At 42.6% G+C, this 19,432-nt stretch overlaps 1 protein-coding gene across 1 annotated transcript; it reads right to left on the bottom strand.

Annotated features, from left to right (window-relative positions):
* Positions 1 to 1,721: 1,721 nt before the first annotated feature.
* WDR88 (WD repeat domain 88) lies at positions 1,722 to 17,466 on the bottom strand. Its single transcript, XM_070953218.1, has 11 exons — positions 17,377 to 17,466; positions 16,189 to 16,299; positions 15,385 to 15,473; positions 14,559 to 14,622; positions 11,787 to 11,925; positions 10,531 to 10,660; positions 9,514 to 9,698; positions 7,097 to 7,179; positions 4,566 to 4,634; positions 3,186 to 3,278; positions 1,722 to 1,869 (listed from the first exon to the last, which is right to left on the bottom strand). Exons 1-11 carry the CDS (start codon positions 17,464 to 17,466, stop codon positions 1,732 to 1,734), a joined length of 1,191 nt encoding a protein of 396 aa, XP_070809319.1. The 3' UTR covers positions 1,722 to 1,731.
* Positions 17,467 to 19,432: the final 1,966 nt, after the last annotated feature.

Consider the following 19,432-nt stretch of genomic DNA (forward strand, 5'->3'; position numbering starts at 1 on the left):
TGATCAAAACTGAGACGCTTGGCAACTGGTTCATATTTACGACCGTGACACGATCCCTTTTTTGCGACTTTCTGAGAAGCAAAGTCAACGGGGAAGCCGGATTCACTTACCGACCGGCTCACTAACTTATCAATTGAAATACCTTAAGAACTGAGGCAAGAAAAGTCATAAAATGGGGCCAAACTCACTTAACCAATGTCTCATTTAACAACAGAAATGTTGGGCTACCTGTACACTGCCCGGAATTACTTTGTGTGAGTTTGGCAGCTATATAAATTTGTTTCATGCATAAATAAATAAATAAATAAATAAATAAATAAATAAATAAATAAATAAATAAATAAATAAATAAATAAATAAATAAATAAATAAATAAATAAATAAATAAATAAATAAATAAATAAATAAATAAATAAACGGAGCTCTATGTCAGATAAAATTCCGTTCAACAGCTAAGCTTTCGCCTTCAAGGATAATCCTATTCTTGAGGGAAATTGAGAATAAGGAAAAAACAATACTGCCTGTAGTGGAAAATATTGTTTAATTAAATCAGGGCCAACCTTTTCCCTAAATCCATGAATTATTCAGTTCAATAATAATTACCAGGAAAATGAACTCCAGGAGCGATACATCACGGCTTTATAATATTATGAAAAGAAAAGCCCGGAATGGCATATAATGTATTTAAAATGCTTTTATTAAAGCGCCGTTACATTTATTGAAGAGTTCACATCACAGGGTACTGCAACGTGCGTTTTGTTTTTTTTTCTAAAGTGACATTTTATTACAACGCCGTATAATTTATCTGGGGGGAGAAACATACAACAGGATTAGGAGCAATTTCATTTACACAACATAGCACTTTAAACTCTTACATTAGTTCAAGGTTTATCCCATTATGCAGCTATCTCTAAAAGCTATTACAGCCCAGGCTGACTCGATACCCATTTTTTTCCCCTGCTGTGAACTAAAAGTATTCAAATTCTATAAAGCAATTTATTATTTTGAATGAGATCGAATCCGCGCTGGTGCACAAATGCGCTATAATTCATAAGGGTTTTCCTCCTAATCACACCTGCTATTTATGTCACCCATATTTATGATGTCTGAAAATCCCCTATCAATAACTCACAAGAACCAGTCATAATCAATTGATAGTCAAAGCCTTGTCTTCTGCAAGACTTAAACTGGTGAAGTGAACTGAAAGCAATAGAGGTAGTCCTCGACTTACAACAGTTCATTAAATGAACTGTTTGTAAACAGTTCACTAAACTGGTGAATTTTTTTTACTACCGGTTCTGTGGGTGTGCTTGGTGGGCGTGGCATGTCTTAGTGGATGTGGCAGGGGAAAGATACTGTAAAATCTCCATTCCCTCCCCACTCCTGGGGGAAGGATATTTAAAATTTCCATTCCCACCCCACTCCAGGGGAAGGATACTGTAAAATCTCCATTCCTACCCCACTCCTGGGGGAAGGATATTTTAGATATTTTAGAACCCACCCCTGGCTACCTGTATCTGCCCATTAGAAGGATGAGCTGAATTCTTTCAACAGTTCTGTCTTCGCCATTTTTTAATCTGACCGCAGAGAATTGAACAGAAGGTTAATTCGGATGGAAATTTTTATTTCATTTTATTTGCCACACGACGTTACAGGAAAACTTCAAAATTAAATTAAAAAAAAGATTGCGATGTTGACAAATGTTTTAAAATCGGCTCGCTGCTGAATCCTTTAGAGATCTGGAGGCAAAGCGGGTGGCAGCGGTAAAACAACTTCGTTGGGAGATGCTAGTCGACAAAATACACACCGGGTTTCTATTGTGTCTTCTTTGTTCCGGAAGATCAGAAAAGATTTTTGACATTCTTCACACTGAATGTTGGTGTTAAAAAAGAAATTCAACTGTAATAGGCATCTGACGCTCAATCTATTTCTGGAACTGACCACTCTTCCATGCCAAAAATTGGCCATCCACATGCACTTAAGTTGCAACTCACTATTTCTCCACATTTTTTCTGTTCTATTCTATTCTATTCTATTCTATTCTATTCTATTCTATTCTATTCTATTCGATTCGATTCGATTCGATTCGATTCGATTCGATTCCATTCCATTCCATTCCATTCCATTCCATTCCATTCCATTCCATTCTGGGGTGAAATCTACTTATCTTCCCAACTGGTTTGGAAGTGCACGCACCCCGTGCGCGTAGACCCTCTGTGCATGCACAGAGGGTAAAAAAAATGGTTACTTCCGGGTTAAAATCAGGAAGTAACAATGACCAGGCGGGTGGGCGGAGCCTCCCGCCACCATTGCTACCGGTTTTCCGAACTGGTCAGAACCGGGAGCATTTCACCCCTGATTCCATCCTATCCCATCCCATCCTATCCCAATTCTACTCTTATTCTACTTGTCAGGATTTGGTGTCGTCTCACATTAATTGCATTTCAAACAAATAGTCCTTGATCAAAATCTTTCATTTATTAAGCACAACAATCAAACTCCGACTCCGTTGCAGCCAACACTGACTTCCTGGTCCAAACTCTCCCCCTCCTATCCCCACTGCTCTGCGTCTCATTGGCCCTCTTCCAAGTCACTCTGCTTTTATCTACTACTTCAGCTCAAAGGAATTTCCCCCCTCCCAACCCATCTCCTAAAGGATAGTATCTCCAGGGAAAATAAGTAGGTGAAAAGTCAAGCGTCCTCTTGCCAGATGCCCCCACCTTCTCCTTCTTATGTCAGCGCTGGAGTGAATGCAACTTGGAGTGCTGACACTACTCTTATTCCATTCCATTCCATTCCATTCCATTCCATTCCATTCCATTCCATTCCATTCCACTCCACTCCACTCCACTCCACTCCACTCCACTCTACTCTACTCTACTCTACTCTACTCTACTCTACTCTACTCTACTCTACTCCAGGAAGTAACGATGACTGAGTGGGTGGGAGGAGCCTCACGCCGCCATCACTACCGGTTCTCCGAACCACCGGCCGCCATCGCTACTGGTTCAGCTGAATTGATCTGAACCGGGAGCATTTCACCCCTGATTCCATTCCATTCCATTCCATCCCATCCCATCCCATCCCATCCCATCCCATCCCATCCCATCCCATCCCATCCCATCCCATCCCATCCCATCCCATCCCATCCCATCAAATCTGTCACTTCTATTAAATATACTGACCTTGCAGATTTTGGAACCTTTGGTTTTCACAGCTTGAATCACCATGGGGATTTCGTTGGCATTTTTAATATCCCATAATCTCACTGTCTGGTCCTATAATATTAGAAGAATTTTGTATCCATGAACGGAATTGCAGTTCTTCCAGACAATGGCTGGACTACAGTACACCACGTTTTTTTCCCTGGTTTCCTTGGTTGCCAGGATTCTTTAGTTACCTAAAAAAATGAATTGACGAAGCCATGCCAAACTGTTTGTATTATCTCAATTTATGTGGTTGTCCTTCCAATGAGTAGACAATAAAGTAGTCCTCAATGTACGATGACAATTGGGAGCAGAATTTCCGTTGCTAAGCAAGGTGGTTATTAAAGGACTTGTACCTGATTTTAGGGACCTTGGAGGTCTTCTAATCCAACCCCCTGCTCAGGCAGGAAACCCTATGGCATTTTAGACAATTGGTTGTCCAATCTCTTCTTGAAAACCTCCAGTTTTGGAGCATTCACAACTTCTGGTGGCAAGTTGTTCCCCTGATTAATTGTTATCACTGTCAGGAAATGCTTTCCTTAGTTCTACGATGCTTCTCTCCTTGTTTAGTTTCCATCCATTGCTTCTTGTCCTGCCTTTAGGACAGTGGCTTGGTGGGCATGACAGAGGGAAGGATACTGCAAAATCCTCATTCCCTCCCCACTCCTGGGGGAAGGATACTGCAAAATCTCCATTCCCTCCCCACTCCAGGGGAAGGATACTGCAAAATCTCCATTCCCTCCCCACTCCAGGGGAAGGATACTGCAAAATCCCCATTCCCTCCCCACTCCTGGGGGAAGGATACTACAAAATCCCCATTCCCTCCCCACTCCTGGGGGAAGGATACTACAAAATCCCCATTCCCACCCCACTCCTGGGAGAAGGATATTGCAAAATCCCCATTCCCTCCCCACTCCAGGGGAAGGATACTGCAAAATCCCCATTCCCTCAACACTCCTGGGGGAAGGATACTGCAAAATCCCCATTCCCTCAACACTCCTGGGGGAAGGATACTGCAAAATCCCCATTCCCTCAACACTCCTGGGGACAGCCAGAGGTAGCATTTGCCGGTTCTCCGAACTACTCAAAATTTCCGCTGCCGGTTCTCCAGAACCTGCTGGATTTCACCCCTGCTTTAGGTGCTTTGGAGAATAGGCTGACTCACTTAACAAATGTCTGGCTTAACAACAGAAATTTTGGACTCCATTGTGGTCGTAAGGCGAGGATTAGCTGTAAGACGTACTGAGAATTTTATCGCTTGAAGACCAGTTTGGAACTCTGATTCATGGCCGCAAAGATAATCTACTATTGCAAGTGTTGAAACATTTCAGTGCATTCTCTGATGACTTTTGATAATACCTTTGAAGAGGAAACAAGAAGTTTCTTGTCCTGGCTAATGGCCACATCGGTCACCCAATCAGCATGACCCTACAAAAACATAATTTATCAGCAATTTAAGACATAAAGCACATTCTTAGCTAGATTTCTAGCTACGCTACTAAGGCTACCGAGAAAAAAGTAATATCCAATTTAATTTGGAGGAGCGGGCTGAAAATTACCCTGGTAGGTTTCATTTCTGTTTCATTCCACTACAGGTAGTCCTCAACTTATAGTACTTCATTTAGTGACCGTTCAAAGTTACAACGGCACCGAAAAAAGGGACTGATGACCATTTTTCACACTTATGACCGTTGCAGCATCCCCATGGACATCTTGATTTACCTTCGGAAGCTTGAGAACTGATTCATATTTATTTATTTATTGGTTCGATTTATATGCCGCCCTTTTCCGGAAACTCAGGGTGGCTTACAATGCATTAAGCAATAGCCTTCATACTTTTGTATATACCTGCTTAGTAGGGCTTTCGCCCCCCCCCAAAAGCGGTGTCCTTTTTTTCTTTTTCTTTTTTTTATACAAAGTCAGCTTATTGCCCCCACAAACTGGGTCCTCAATTTACCTACCTTAGAAAGGATGGAAGGCTGAGTCAACCTTGAGCCTGGTGAGATTCGAACTTACAGTAATTGCAGATAGCTGCTGTTAATCACAATGCTATCAGTCTGCTGAGCCACCAGGCCTTGTTTTATTTTTATTTTTATTTTTATTTTATTTTATTTTATTTATACATTGATTTATAAATTGATTTTCTGTGGGGCTTCACATATTATGATTTTTAACAGCCAAACAAAAGGATGGATGGGTAAGAAATCTTGTCGTCTTTCCTAGTTTTCAGTCTTATAGACAATATATAGATTATTCCATCATCTCTTATACCTTTCTAATGTTATAGCAGCAATGCACAAAGAAGGCAGGGCCTCCTCATCCAGGACCAGTAAAATGAATATAATCACTTGAGAATTTCAGTTTGTTCCACTCTAGTTTATATACAAACATTCTGGCTTGTTTGAGTTAACAGATTTCAATCTCAAGAGCGTCACGGGCTACGGCTGAAATAATTGCAACGGTTGATCATGAATCACTCGAAGAATGATGTTCCAGTTGCCTAGCAACCATAATTCAATTGCTATTTTGCTTTCACAAACGACTGAGCAGGGGCTGGGGCTAGGAACATGGCAAAGGTGGGACAGCCAGAAGCTTCTGAAGCATGCTTCCAGAACAGCTACGAATGCTGAGCAAAAAGATGAGGGAGAAAGAAACGTTTCAAGCTATATTGTCATTGGGACTGTCAGCACTTCAAGCTGCATTTACTCTAGTGCTGACATAGGAAGAAGAAGCGGAGGCATCTGGAAAGGGATGTTTGAGTTTTCACCTACTTATTTTCCCTGGAGATAATATCCCCTAGGAGATGGGATGGGAGGGGGGAAATTCCTTTGAGTTGGAGCAGTAGATAGGGGTAGACTGACTTGGAAGATGGCCAATGAGTGCAGGGGAGTGGGGAACGGAAAGGGAGGGTTTTGGGTCTGGAAGTCAGTGTTGGCTGCAATTGGAGTCGGATTCAGAATGTCGTGCTTAATAAATGGGAGTTTTACTTCAAAGATTTTGTTTGAAATGCAATTTATTTGAGATGACCTCGAAACCTGACAGGGACACTCAAATGATCTATACTAAGGAGGTATCAACCCATTTATTTTACTACATAAAAACAGAATAATAGAATAATAGAGTTGGAAGGGAATTTGGAGGTCTTTTAGTCCAAGCTAGATGGAGAGAAACAACCTAGAGAACTAAGGAGAAATTTCCTGATAGTTAGAACAATTAATCAGTGGAACGACTTGCCTCCAGAAGTTGTGAATGCTCCAACACTGGAAGTTTTTAAGAAGAGGTTGGATAACCATTTGTCTGAAGTGGTGTAAGGTTTCCTGCCTAGACAGGGGGTTGGACTAGAAGACCTCCAAGGTCCCTTCCAACTCTACTCTACTCTACTCTACTCTACTCTACTCTACTCTACTCTACTCTACTCTACTCTACTCTACTCTACTCTACTCTTTGCTCTACTCTGCTCTACTCTACTCTACTCTACTCTACTCTACTTCTCCTCCTATACAAGCAGGAGACCTTATACCATTCTGAACAAATGGTTGTCCAATCTCTTCTTAAAAACCTGAATCCAGGTAGTCCTCAACTTACAACCAGTTTTTTATAGTGACTGTGCAAATGGTGACGTGATCAAAAATTTGGGCATTTGGCAACTGGCATGTACTTAAGATAGCGGCATTCTTCCAGGCTTCCTGTGATCCCCGTTTGGTCACGTGGTCAAAATTGACAACTGGCATGTATCTATGATGCATTGCAGGGTCCCTTTTGCGACTTTCTTAACAACCGTCTTGCTTAGCAATGGAAATTTTGGGCTCGATTGTGGTCATGTGTCAAGGACTACCTATACTGAGGCCATTTGAATCCCTGTTTGATAAAATAAGAGCTGTTTTCAGTACCTTTAAGGATATCTTTTGATATGCTTCTCCTATGTCCCAGACACCGATGGTTTTGTCATAACCTCCAGACACCACGCACGAGGCTGAAATAGAACACAATTATGCCACATGGGATGGCCTTCTATTGTTATGAAAGAGCCAAAGCTGTTCTACAAAAACTCTGAAATATAATTTGGATGACGCGTTAAGGGTATTAGTCATGTTTCCACGTATTTTCTGAGGCTCTCAAAGGAGAATGAATGCCTTTAAAGTGCAAGCAGAAATTCTGAGTTTGTTTAAATTTATTGGGAGAAAAAAAAAGAAAAGAAAAGCCCCAGCTCTGTCGATCCTGAACACCGTAAACATTAAATATGGTGCATAAACTTCCATATGATAAAGTGCAGTAATAATAATAACTTGGCACAGAACAGAAATAAAGGAACAGGAATTGAGTTGGGATGTGTAAGAAATGCAAAGTAGGCACAAATGTCTAACTGAAATAGGAAAACAACGAATTCAGATTTTGGTGGAACAATAATTCATCCACTACCAACTAGTGGTATAAATGAATATCTTTAGGGCACAAGGAATCAGATTGATTGATTGATTGACAGACTGATTGATTTCTGTGCCATTGAATCAGTGTTGATTTCTAATAACCACATAATATAGATTTACTCAGTGGTGAAATCCAAACTTTTTTTACTACCGGTTCTGTGGGCATGGCTTGGTGGGTGTGGCTTGGCCGTGGCTTGGTGGGCGTGGCAGGGGAAGGATACTGCAAAATCTCCATTCCCTTCCCACTCCAGGGGAAGGATACTGCAAAATCCCCATTCCCCACTTCTGGGGGAAGAATATTGCAAAATCTCCATTCTCACCCCACTCTGGGGCCAGCCAGAGGTGGTATTTGCCAGTTCTCCAAACTACTCAAAATTTCCGCTACCGGTTCTCCAGAACCTGTCAGAACTTGCCGGATTTCACCCCTGGATTTATTCCAGGATGATCTGTCCCCAACCTGCTCCCTCAGGTCTTTCAACCTATCTCCACTGTAATCAATTCATCCACTTTGTTGCTGGTTGTCTCCCTTGCTTTCCACATTTTTCAAAAAACTATGTCGTTAACATAATGTATGCAAAGTATGATAATTTAGCCTGGTCATCTGTGTGAAAACTCTGGTTACATTTGTTAGATTATTCATTGGTTTGTTTTCTTGGCTATCTGTGGTCACCTCAGGACTTTAGATTAACCCTGGAAGTCTTATTATTTAGGCCCATATAAAAATTCAGATAGACCGATAGATAGAGATGGGAAGAGAGAGATGAAGAAGAGAGAGAGAGGCGAGAGAGAAATGATGATGATGATGATTGATGGATAATAGAAATAATAGAGATAGATCAGGGGTGGGCTTCAAAAATTTTAGTAAGGGGTTCTCTGCCCAGTTGCTGAGTGGGCGTGGCCATGGTGGGCGTGGACTAGTCAGCCTCCTGCACCACAGCTTTTTGCCCTCCCTGGGCTTCAGAGGCGTTCCTTGAGTGTCTGGGAGGGCGAAAATGGCCTCCCCAGGCTCCGGAGGCCCTCTGGAGGCTAGAAACAGGCCTTCCTGAACTTCCGATAGGCCCATTTTTTGCCCTCCCCAAGCCTCTGCGCATGCCCTGCACTTACCTGCATCCAAAACGAGCCACATGGGCACTCCTAGGAGGGGAGGAGTGGACGGGACCAGCCAGGAGTGGGATTTGGGGGTTCTCTGAACTGCACAGAATCTTAGCTACAGTTTCTCCCAAGCCCCTGCAAACCCTCAGCAGCCCACCCCTGAGACAGATGATATAAGATAGCTAGATAGCTAGATAGCTAGATGATAGATAGATAGATAGATAGATAGATAGATAGATAGATAGATAGATAGATAGATAGATGATAGAATCATAATATCTTTTACTCAGGTTATTATATGGGTTGGCCAATTAGGTAATGCTGCTAAGAAATATACTTGGAGGTAGTCACTGGCAGTGGAGGTCAGTTCAAAGGTATTTTTATAAACCAGCAGAGGGAGAAAGTATTGAACTTAATGTGGGGAAAAACAGATTTCCTAATAAAAACCCTTCCATTAAGATACTTTATTCCATCATATCTCCACAGGAGGTAGACTGAATGACTAAATCGTGATTTGAGCACAATTTTTCCCATTCTACACGTCTTGGATGGACAAATATTTTATTCCCGGGGCCAAAAAGAAGCAGTACATCATAATAACTGCATCAATTATAGAGTGTTTTATAAGGCTAATTAAAGGGCAATGCAAATTCAATTTAGTTCAAATTATAGAAGCAGTAATTTAATCGCTCTGAGAAAGCGGTTTCAACGTGAATCTGGGAGACAGCCCTGAACTAACCTTCTTCTCTCTCTGTTGGTGCTAAGATTATTCATCGTGCATAACTCACCGTCTTTGCTAAAATCACAGCTGCCAACAATGCCTATGTGACCTGGATCCAAAGTAATAGGCCCATGAGACCGGAATTCTCCCGTACGGACATCCCATAATTTGATATTTTCATCCCACCCTGCTGTACACAGATAATGGCCATCCAAAGAGAAGCAGCAATCTGCAATGGCATTGGTGTGTGCCCTGAAAGAAACATGACATTTCACATTAACAGGCTGAGATGTGGTTATCTAAAGGACAAGAGGGCTATTGCTGTGTAATTGCAGAGAAGATTAATGAACTAATTAATGATCTTCTGAGTTCTTTTTTTTTTTGTATAATGGCCACATTTGGAATAAAGGGGACAATAGACCAATCTTGCATTATCCAAGGCCAGTTCCGAATTTTATGGAAGCCAGTCAAAAGGCGAGTAGATAATCATTATCAATATATCAAGGTTGACTCAGCCTTCCATCCTTTCGAGGTAGGTAAAATGAGGCCCTGGATTGTGGGGGCAATAAGCTGACTTTGTATAAAAAACAACACCGCTTAGGGGGGGCCGAAAGCCCTACTAAGCAGGTATATACAAAAGTATGAAGGCTATTGCTTAACGCATTGTAAGCCACTCTGAGTCTCCGGAGAAGGGCGGCATATAAATCGAACCAATAATATGCTAAACCGGTCAGTCCTAGAGGAAATCAACCCTGACTGCTCTTTAGAAGGCCAGATGCTGAAGATGAAACTCAAATACTTTGGCCACCTAATGAGAAGGAAGGACTCACTCTAGAAGAGCCTAATGCTGGGAAAGATTGAGGGCAAAAGAAGAAGGGGACAGCAGAGAACGAGGTGGCTGGATGGAGTCCCTGAAGCAGTCAGTGTGAGCTTAAATGGACTCCAGAGGATGGTAGAGGACAGGAAGGCCTGGAGGAACGTTGTCCATGGGGTCGCGATGGGTCGGACACGACTTCACAACTAACAACAACATTAGATAAAGCCAACAAATTCATAATAAAATCATACTACGTTGGTTTCTTACCCTTCAATGGTGACTGTGGTAGCCCTTGCGATGATATCCCAGAATTTTATAGACATGTCAGAGGACACCGTAGCTATTCTCTGGTTGACAGGATCGAACCGGCAACTTTGAATTGTACTTCTGTGATAATCTGAAAGAAAGATTCCGCAGGTATCAAGTGGTACCTGGTTTGGCCTCCAACCATCAAAAGGTTGGAGGTTCATACAGATACTCCAGTGGTCAAAGGTTGACCGATTATATCAGAATAACAGAGTTGGAAGGGACCATGGAGGTCTTCTAGTCCAACCCCCTGCTTAGGCAGGAGACCCTATAGCATTTCAGACAAATGGTTGTCCAATCTCTTCTTAAAAACCTCCAGTGTTGGAGCATTCACAACTTCTGGAGGCAAGTTGTTCCACTGATTAATTGTTCTGTCAGGAAATTTCTCCTTAGTTCTAAGTTGCTTCTCTCCTTGATTAGTTTCCACCCGTTGCTTTTTGTCCTGCCTTCAGGTGCTTTGGAGAATACCGTGTTTCCCCGAAATTAAGACCCTGTCTTATATTTTTTTTGAACCCTGAAATAAGCACTTGGCCTTATTGCCATGTGCTCAAAAGCCCGATTGGGCTTATTATCAGGGGATGTCTTATTTTGGGGGAAACAGGGTAGGTTTGACCCCTTTTCTTTGTAGCTGCCTCTTTTTTTTTTTTTTAATTTGATTTATATGCTGCCCTTCTCCGAAGACTCAGGGCGGCTTACAATGTGCTCAGCAATAGCCTTCATCCTTTTGTATATTTATACAAAGTCAGCTTATTGCCCCCACAAACTGGGTCCTCATTTCACTTACCTTAGAAAGGATGGAAGGCTGAGTCAACCTTGAGCCTTGGCGAGATTCGAACCCTGCAGTAATTGCAGGCAGCTGGTCTTAATAAGCTTAATAACAGGGTGCCTTAAACCCTTGTACCACCAAGGCTCTTAAGGTATTGGGACACTTCTATCATGTCATCTCCAGTACTTCTTTTCATTAAACTAGACATACCAAATTTCTGCCACCGTTCTTCCACAACCTCAGGTATATTTATTCTAGTGGTATCCATGGGGTTGAAGGCCAAAACCTTCAAGATGATGGACAGAGAGTTGGATGTAACCAAAGCCCTGTCCATTCAGAACGTGTCATCTTGCCAATTATGACCCCGCTCCACCCCAACGTGGGACTGTTGCTACTGACTTCACCTTTTACCAGAAGAAAAAGGACGTCAACCAAAGTTCAGAAACTGTACCTCGGATGAATGCCACCTCTTCACCATCTTCAACATTGCAGACGAATAACGCATTCTCCAAATCCGAGCCAGAGACAACGTACTTGCCATCATGTGAAATATGGCATGTAGTTATCAGGCCATCCTGACTCAGAGACCACTATAGAATGTGGGGGGCGGGAAAAAAACCACCAAATTTATTTTATATATACAAAGGACATCCAAGACTCTTTTGTTTTAAAATATTGATCCAGTTGCAACTATTTTCTTTTAATTAGTTGATCATAAGCATTTTCCCAGAAGGGTTTGACTAAAGATACGAATAGCAAGTAATCCGTCTCATTGGTTTCAGTGCAATTAACCTCATTAGCTTTAGCAGCATGAGCCATATGGTGTTCAAGAAAATTAATTAATTATCATCAGATTATTATGAATTCCACTTAGGGTCAAACAAAGTGAGACGTTGGAGAAAAACTCCCAATTTTTTTTTACTCCCTTGCGATGCACTAAAAACAGACTGTAGAGATTGTAGTTCTTGATTGAGCCCAAAATTTCTGTTGCTAAGAGAGACAGTTATTAAGTGAATTTCGCCCCATTTTATGACCTTTCTTGCCACAGTGAATTGAATCACTGCAGCTGTTAAGTTAATGACACGGTTGTTAAGTGAGACTGGCTTCCCCATTGATTTTGCTCGTAAGAAGGTCACAACAGGGAATCCATTGCATGACCCCCCCGGGATACTGCAATGGTCATAAGTATGAATCAGTTGCCAAGCATCTGAATTTTGGTCATCCGATCATGGGGATGCTACAAAGGTTGTGTAACTGTGAAAAAGGGTCATAAGTCACTTTTTTTCAGTGCCCTTGTGACTGAATGAACTGCTGTAAGTCGAGGGCTAGCTGTATTTAAATTTTCTCCTTGGTGGACTTTGTAGGATGCCCCATCAAAAGTCTCTCCCATTTCTTTTTTTTTTTTTTTTTTGCTCTTCAAGAGGTCTGCAAGAGGAAAGGGATAAAAAAAAACAAGGTGGGGGCCAATATCGTGTGATCAAAGAGTTTCAATCATACGATATTGGCCGCCATCTTGATTTTTTTTTAACCAAGGGAACATCCCTGTACTTGGAATTTTGATACACATACCCCCCCCCCCCCCCCGGAATATCATCTGCTATCTTTTATTGCTTTTTTTCCCCCCTTTAATTGTTTTAATCCGACTGAGGGTTTATTTTCATGGCAGAGGGTCTCTCTCTATGTAGCTTTTGGAGGCCTGTTCTGACCCCAGATCAAGACCTGGTTTCGTTTAACAGATTTTCTTATGCTCTCTGCTATTTATTCCTCTTCCCCTCCTTCTTCGGCCTCTCTCTGACAGCATTTTCGTAAACGATATGGTTTAAATTGATTCAAATTATGAATTTATTTTCAGGAGGGTAAGTCACCCTTGGCATTGGTTTGAAGGGCAGACCGGAAAAGCACAACAAAAACTACCTCATAAGAAAGGCTTTTTAAAGAAAAGTCAGTCCGTGAAAAAATGGATTTGGAAAAAATGTGCTGAGGGGGACATGTTTTTACCCCCCATTCTTTTTTTGCTGCGACGTTCCTTAGACTGCCTGAGATGTGAGCTCAGATACCCTAAAACAGTTGCCATATTACATACAGATAGTCCTCGACGTACGACCACAATTGAGCCCAAAATGTCTGTTGTTAAGCGAGACATTTGTTAAGTGAGTTTGTGCCCCGTTGTGCCCCGTTTTCTTGCTGCACGCGTTAAGTGAATCCCTGCAGCTGATAAGAGAGTAACCCAGTTGTTAAGTGAATCTGGCTTCCCCATTGGGGATCATGTGACCTTGGGGTGCTGCAAACATCATAAATATGAGTCAGTTGCCAAGCGTCTGGATTTTGACCACGTGACCTTGAGGATGCTGCAAAGGTCGTAACTGTGAAAAACGGTCGTATCAAATTTTTCAGTGCTGTTATAACTTCGAATGGTCACTAAATGAACTGTTGCATCAGGGGTGAAATGCTCCCGGTTTGGACCGGATCGCCCGATCCGGTAGCGATGGAGGCAGGTGGTTCGGAGAACCGGTAGCAAAAATCCCTCCCCCCCCCAACTGCCCAGCTGAGCCATGTGATCATCAGAGGCTTTTTTTATATTTTTAAAAGCATTTTTTCTACAACCTCTTTGGCCGAAAAAATGCTTTTAAAAAAAAAAAAAAAAAAAAGCCTCTGATGATCGTGCGCTCAGCTGGGATCATCAGAGGCTTTTTTTAAAAAAAGAATGCCTCTGCCGATCAGGCAACTCAGCTGGGATCGTCAGAGGCTTTAAAAGCATTTTTTTTACAACCTCTTCAGCCGAAGAGGTTGTAGAAAAAATGGTTTTAAAAATAAAATAAAAAATAAATTTAAAAAATTGGCCACGCCCACTTAGTCATATTACCCCTCCAAGCCACGCCCACAGAACCGGTAGTAATAAATTTTACATTTCACCACTGTGTTGCATGTCAAGGACTGCCTGTATACATATATCCTGCCCTTCAGATACGAAACCACTCACTGCTGATATAACCATATAGACTGTGTTAAAAGCTAATTTCATTCAATTCAATTTAACAATGATATTCCAGCTTTACTGCATTTGCTGATTGGCCAATGGCCAAGATAAAAATTCTCATCAATGACTTTCTCCATCTGCCAGGAATTCAGATATACGTTGGTATGGATAATTTGGCTAAACAGAAATCTATGGTCGTTTTTAAGCTGGCCTTCGAAAACAACATGAAATAAAATCAATACATACAAGCATTTTTCCTGTTTCAGTGTCCCAGGCCTTTAGGGTTTTATCATACGATGCTGTTATCAACCTAAAAATTGATAAAACAGATTGACAGGGTGAAATTGAATCTGATCTGTCTTCTGAAGAAATTAAATATCAAAGGAAGGAAGGAAGGATGGAAGGAAGGAAGGAAGGAAGGAAGGAAGGAAGGAAGGAAGGAAGGAAGGAAGGAAGGAAAGAAAGAAAGAAAGAAAGAAAGAAAGAAAGAAAGAAAGAAAGAAAGAAAGAAAGAAAGAAAGAGGGAGGGAGGGAGGGAGGGAGGGAGGGAGGGAAGGAGGAAGGAAGGAAGGAAGGAAAGAAAGAGGAAGGAAGGAAGGAAAGAAAGAGGGAGGGAGGGAGGGAGGAAGGAAGGAAAAGGAAGGAAGGAAGGAAGGAAGGAAGGAAGGAAGGAAGGAAGGAAGGAAGGAAGGAAGGGATTACATGGCTTTGGGGCATTTTACAAAAAATTCATACCATCTCCAATTGGCACTTGGAACAAGCATTGGCAATTAAATGCGACACAAAACAAGTCCTGATTAAGCTCTCTAAGGGTCATCATGATCCAGATAATTCCTTTATTATCTTTTCTGAGCCAGACTGAGAAACCTTTAACATCTTGGCACTGTTTCCCTTCAAGAGAAGGTATAAGCTGTGCAAAAACTGTCTATTAAAATTAAAATGTCCTGCTTGGAAATTTCCTGGTCTTTTCCAATTGTCCTAAGCAAGACATTATAACAAGGTTCCATTCAGGGGAATATCCAATAATAATATACATTTAAATCTCGTGCATAAGATACAATAAAATAATCACCTTCGGTTATCAGGAGTCAGGCAACACTCCGAAACGGGTCCAGTATGCTCATCTTTAAAGGTGTGGATGCAAATAGAACAGGCAGTATCCTTCAGTAAAGACAAGATGGGTTAACAAATTGCACACTGAGAGTGAAAAAAGACAAATCATTAATTAATAGCCCATCCACTATATCCAAGAATGGGTTCTTAATATTTCCAGCTGAACACCAGCCCAACAGAAGAGGGAGGAATAAAATCAATGGTGAAATCCAAATTTTTTTACTACCAGTTCTGTGAGCGTGGCTTAGTAGGCGTGGTGTGGTGTGGTGGGCGTGGTTTAGTGGGCATGGCAGGGGAAGGGTACTGCAAAATCCCCATTCCCTCCCCACTCCAGGGGAAGGGTACTGCAAAATCCCCATTCCCTCCCCACTCCTGGGGGAAGGATACTGCAAAATCCCCATTCCCTCCCCACTCCTGGGGGAAGGATATTGCAAAATCTCCATTCCCACCCCACTCTGGGGCCAGCCAGAGGTGGTATTTGCCAGTTCTCCAAACTACTCAAAATTTCCACTACCGGTTCTCCAGAACCTGTCAGAACCTGCTGGATTTCACCTCTGAATAAAACTATAATAATATCTGGTTTAGGTTTGTGTACTTAAGTTCTTTTATTATATATTTACAGTTTTTCTTTATAATTTGGAGACATTATAAAAACTCCGGCAAGGATTTTCAGTCATGAAAAATGTAGCCTTTGTTTTCCTATATTAAATTATCTTTTAGACTTGAGAGCAGTGGGATCTTATGCCCTTAAAACAAAACTTACCCAAAGCTTCACTGTGGTATCGAAAGACCCTGAAATAATTTTGGCATCGTCGAAACAAAAATGACAGGAGGTCACTGCATCGGTATGGCCTTTTAAAATCTTGAAATGAATCTGTGAATAAACCGAGATAGCTCATTTTTATCTTGTAGAATAGAATAGAATAGAATAGAATAGAATAGAATAGAATAGAATAGAATAGAATAGAATAGAATAGAATAGAATAGAATAGAATAGAATAGAATAGGTACATACGCTCTCAGTGTACATAAAAGAAAAGATACTTTCATCTAGAATCATAAGGTACAACTCTTAATGATAGTCATAGGGAAACAAATAAACAATCAGGGAACAATCAATACCAATATCAATCGTAAGGATACAAGTAACAAAGTTACAGTCATGCAGTTATAAGTGAGAGGTGATGGGTGATAGGAATGATGAGAAGACTAATAGTAATAGTAATGCAGACTTAATGAATAGTTTGACAGTGTTGAGGGAATTATTTGTTTAGCAGAGTGATGGCGTTCGGGAAGAAACTGTCCTTGTGTCTAGTTGTTCTGGTGTGCAGTGCTCTATAGCGTCGTTTTGAGAGTAGGAGTTGAAACAGTTTATGTCCAGGATGTGAGGGGGTCTGTAGATATTTTCACAGCCTTCTTTTTGACTCGTGCAGTATCCAGGTCCTCAATGGAAGGCAGGTTGGTAGCCACTGTTTTTTCTGCAGTTCTAATTATCCTCCGAAATCTGTGTCTGTCTTGTTGGGTTGCAGAGGCAAACCAGACAGTTTTACAGTTTTCTTGCTTTTATTGTTTTGAATTCTTCATTGTTATTTCTTTTATTGCTCTTTTTAAACTTTGTTTGCCATCCAAGTCAGGTATGTGAGATAGATCGATTTCTATAGAACCCCCCCCCCCGCATACCCTCCAAAGCAATAAAGAAATAAACCCTACTTTTACTGAGATCTCCAATCTGCTGGCCTTCTCCTGCTGTCCTCCAGATGCAGGGCAGTAAAGTCCCCTAGAGTCCCAGCCAGTAGAAAGCATGGTGTTGGGGTGATGGGAGCTGTAGTCCATCCGTCCACCACGACTGCGGGGCTCTAAATTGGAGCCTCACATGCAGACATCACCCACCCTGGAGGAAAGGAAGACCCCTCCCCCTCCCCTCCCCACCTCTCCTCTCTTGCTTGCCCACCTTGGCCAATTTCTCCTGGTCCCCTTCCCAGTCCTTCTCCTCCGGGCCCTCGGTGGCCAGGGGGTCGTAGCTGGGTGACTGCAGAGGCATCTCTGAGCAGAGAGGGGAGACGTCCCGGTTTTCCTTTTCTTTTTCCTTTCCTTTCCTTCTTTCCTTCCCCTTCCCCCTTTCCTTTCCTTTTCCTTCTTCCCTTCCCTTCCCCTCCTCCTTTCTCTTTTCCCCTTTCTTCTTCCCTTCCCCTTCCCACTTCCCTTTCCTTTTCCTTCTTCCCTTCCCACTTCCCTTTCCTTTTCCTTCTTCCCTTCCCCTCCTCCTTTCTCTTTTCCCCTTTCCTTTCCTTCTTCCCTTCCCACTTCCCCCTTTCCTTCCTTTTCCTTCTTCCTTCCCCTTTCTCTTTTCCCCTTTCCTTCTTTCCTTCCCCTTCCCCTTCCCGTTCCTTTCCTTTCCTTTTCCCCTTCCCCTTTCTCTTTTCCCCTTTCCTTTCCCTTTCCTTCTTTCCTTCCCCTTTCTCTTTCTCCCTTTCCTTTCCTTCTTCCCTTCCCCCTTTCTTCTCCTTTCTTCTACTTCTCCCCTTCCCCTTTCCTTTCCCCCTTTCCTTTTCTTCTTCCCTTCCTCTTCCCCCTTCCCCCTTTCCTTTCTTTTACTTCTCCCCTTTCCCTTCCCCTTTCTCTTTCCTCCTTCCTTTTCTTCCTTCCTTTCCCCTTCCCCCTTTCTTTTCCTTCTCCCCTTCCCCTTTCCTTTCCTTCTCCCCTTCCTCTTCCTCTTTCCCCCTTTCCTTTCTTTTCCCCTTCCCCCTTCCTCCTTTCTTCCTCCTGCCTGCAGAAGCCGCCGTCTGTTCGCTCGCTGGTCCGGCGGTTCTTAGCAACCGACCAAGCTCCGCGGACGGGCACGCGGCGGCGGCGGCGGCGATTTCAGGGCTTCCAATAACTTGAAGCCAAGTTGGGACTTGGTGGTGGGGGACGGGGGAATCGGTTGCAGCGGGCGAAGGTCGCGCCCGGGGAGTCCATCTGATCTTCCGAGGCGGAAAGGAACGGAACCAACGTCGCTTTGCAAAGCAAAGTCCAAGCGGACCCTTCTGGGGGGCTCCCTCCGTTGAGGTCTCCCTTTGACTCAGCCAGATTTCGCCTTCAGCGGGGTCTCAATAGAGGAAAGGTCTTCAAACTTGGCAGCTTTAAGGCTTCTTCTTTTTTTTTTTTTTTAATTTGATTTATATGCCGCCTTTCTCCGAAGACTCAGGGCGGCTTACAATGTGCTCAGCAATAGCCTTCATCCTTTTGTATATTTTATACAAAGTCAGCTTATTGCCCCCACAAACTGGGTCCTCATTTCACCTACCTTAGAAAGGATGGAAGGCTGAGTCAACTTCAACTCCCAGAATTGGACTTCAACTCCCAGAATTCCCCAGCCACCTATGCTGGGGAATTCTGGGAGTTGAAGTCCACAAGTCTTAAAGCTGCCAAGTTTGGGGACCCTTGCTAAAGAGGGAGGTTGTCCAGCCAGCAAAGGAGGCTGGGGGGCGGGGGGGGCTATTATAAAGATAGAACTGGGACAGTGAACACAAATTGCAGATGGTATTTCAAAGGGCCCTAAAGACTGGCTCCTTGCCCAGCCCTTTGGCAAGGATGATTAATGCCCTCTTTTCTTCTTTGTTCCTAACACAGTTTGTTTTCTCTGACATCTTTGTTTTGGGTTGTTTTTGTGTTCCCATCCTGCCAGGACCAGATCTGGGAATCACGTGGGAGAAAGTTTAGGGCAAGATGCTCCTAGACCTGGATTTGGCTGGGTTTTCATGGAGCGTCTTAAGAACACTTTCCACATTGGCTGTTTCTTTGAAACAGTGTAGGCTGTTTTTTTTTTTTTTTTAAATTTGATTTATATGCCGCCCTTCTCCGGAGACTCAGGGCAGCTTACAATGCGTTAAGCAATAGCCTTCATCCTTTTGTATATTTATACAAAGTCAGCTTATTGCCCCCACAAACTGGGTCCTCATTTCACCTACCTTAGAAAGGATGGAAGGCTGAGTCAACCTTGAGCCTGGTAAGATTCGAACCTGCAG

Source organism: Pituophis catenifer, unplaced genomic scaffold, assembly GCF_029215685.1.
Source record: "Pituophis catenifer annectens isolate HBS135680 unplaced genomic scaffold, rPitCat1.0.hap2 SCAF_13, whole genome shotgun sequence".
Taxonomy (NCBI): domain Eukaryota; kingdom Metazoa; phylum Chordata; class Lepidosauria; order Squamata; family Colubridae; genus Pituophis; species Pituophis catenifer.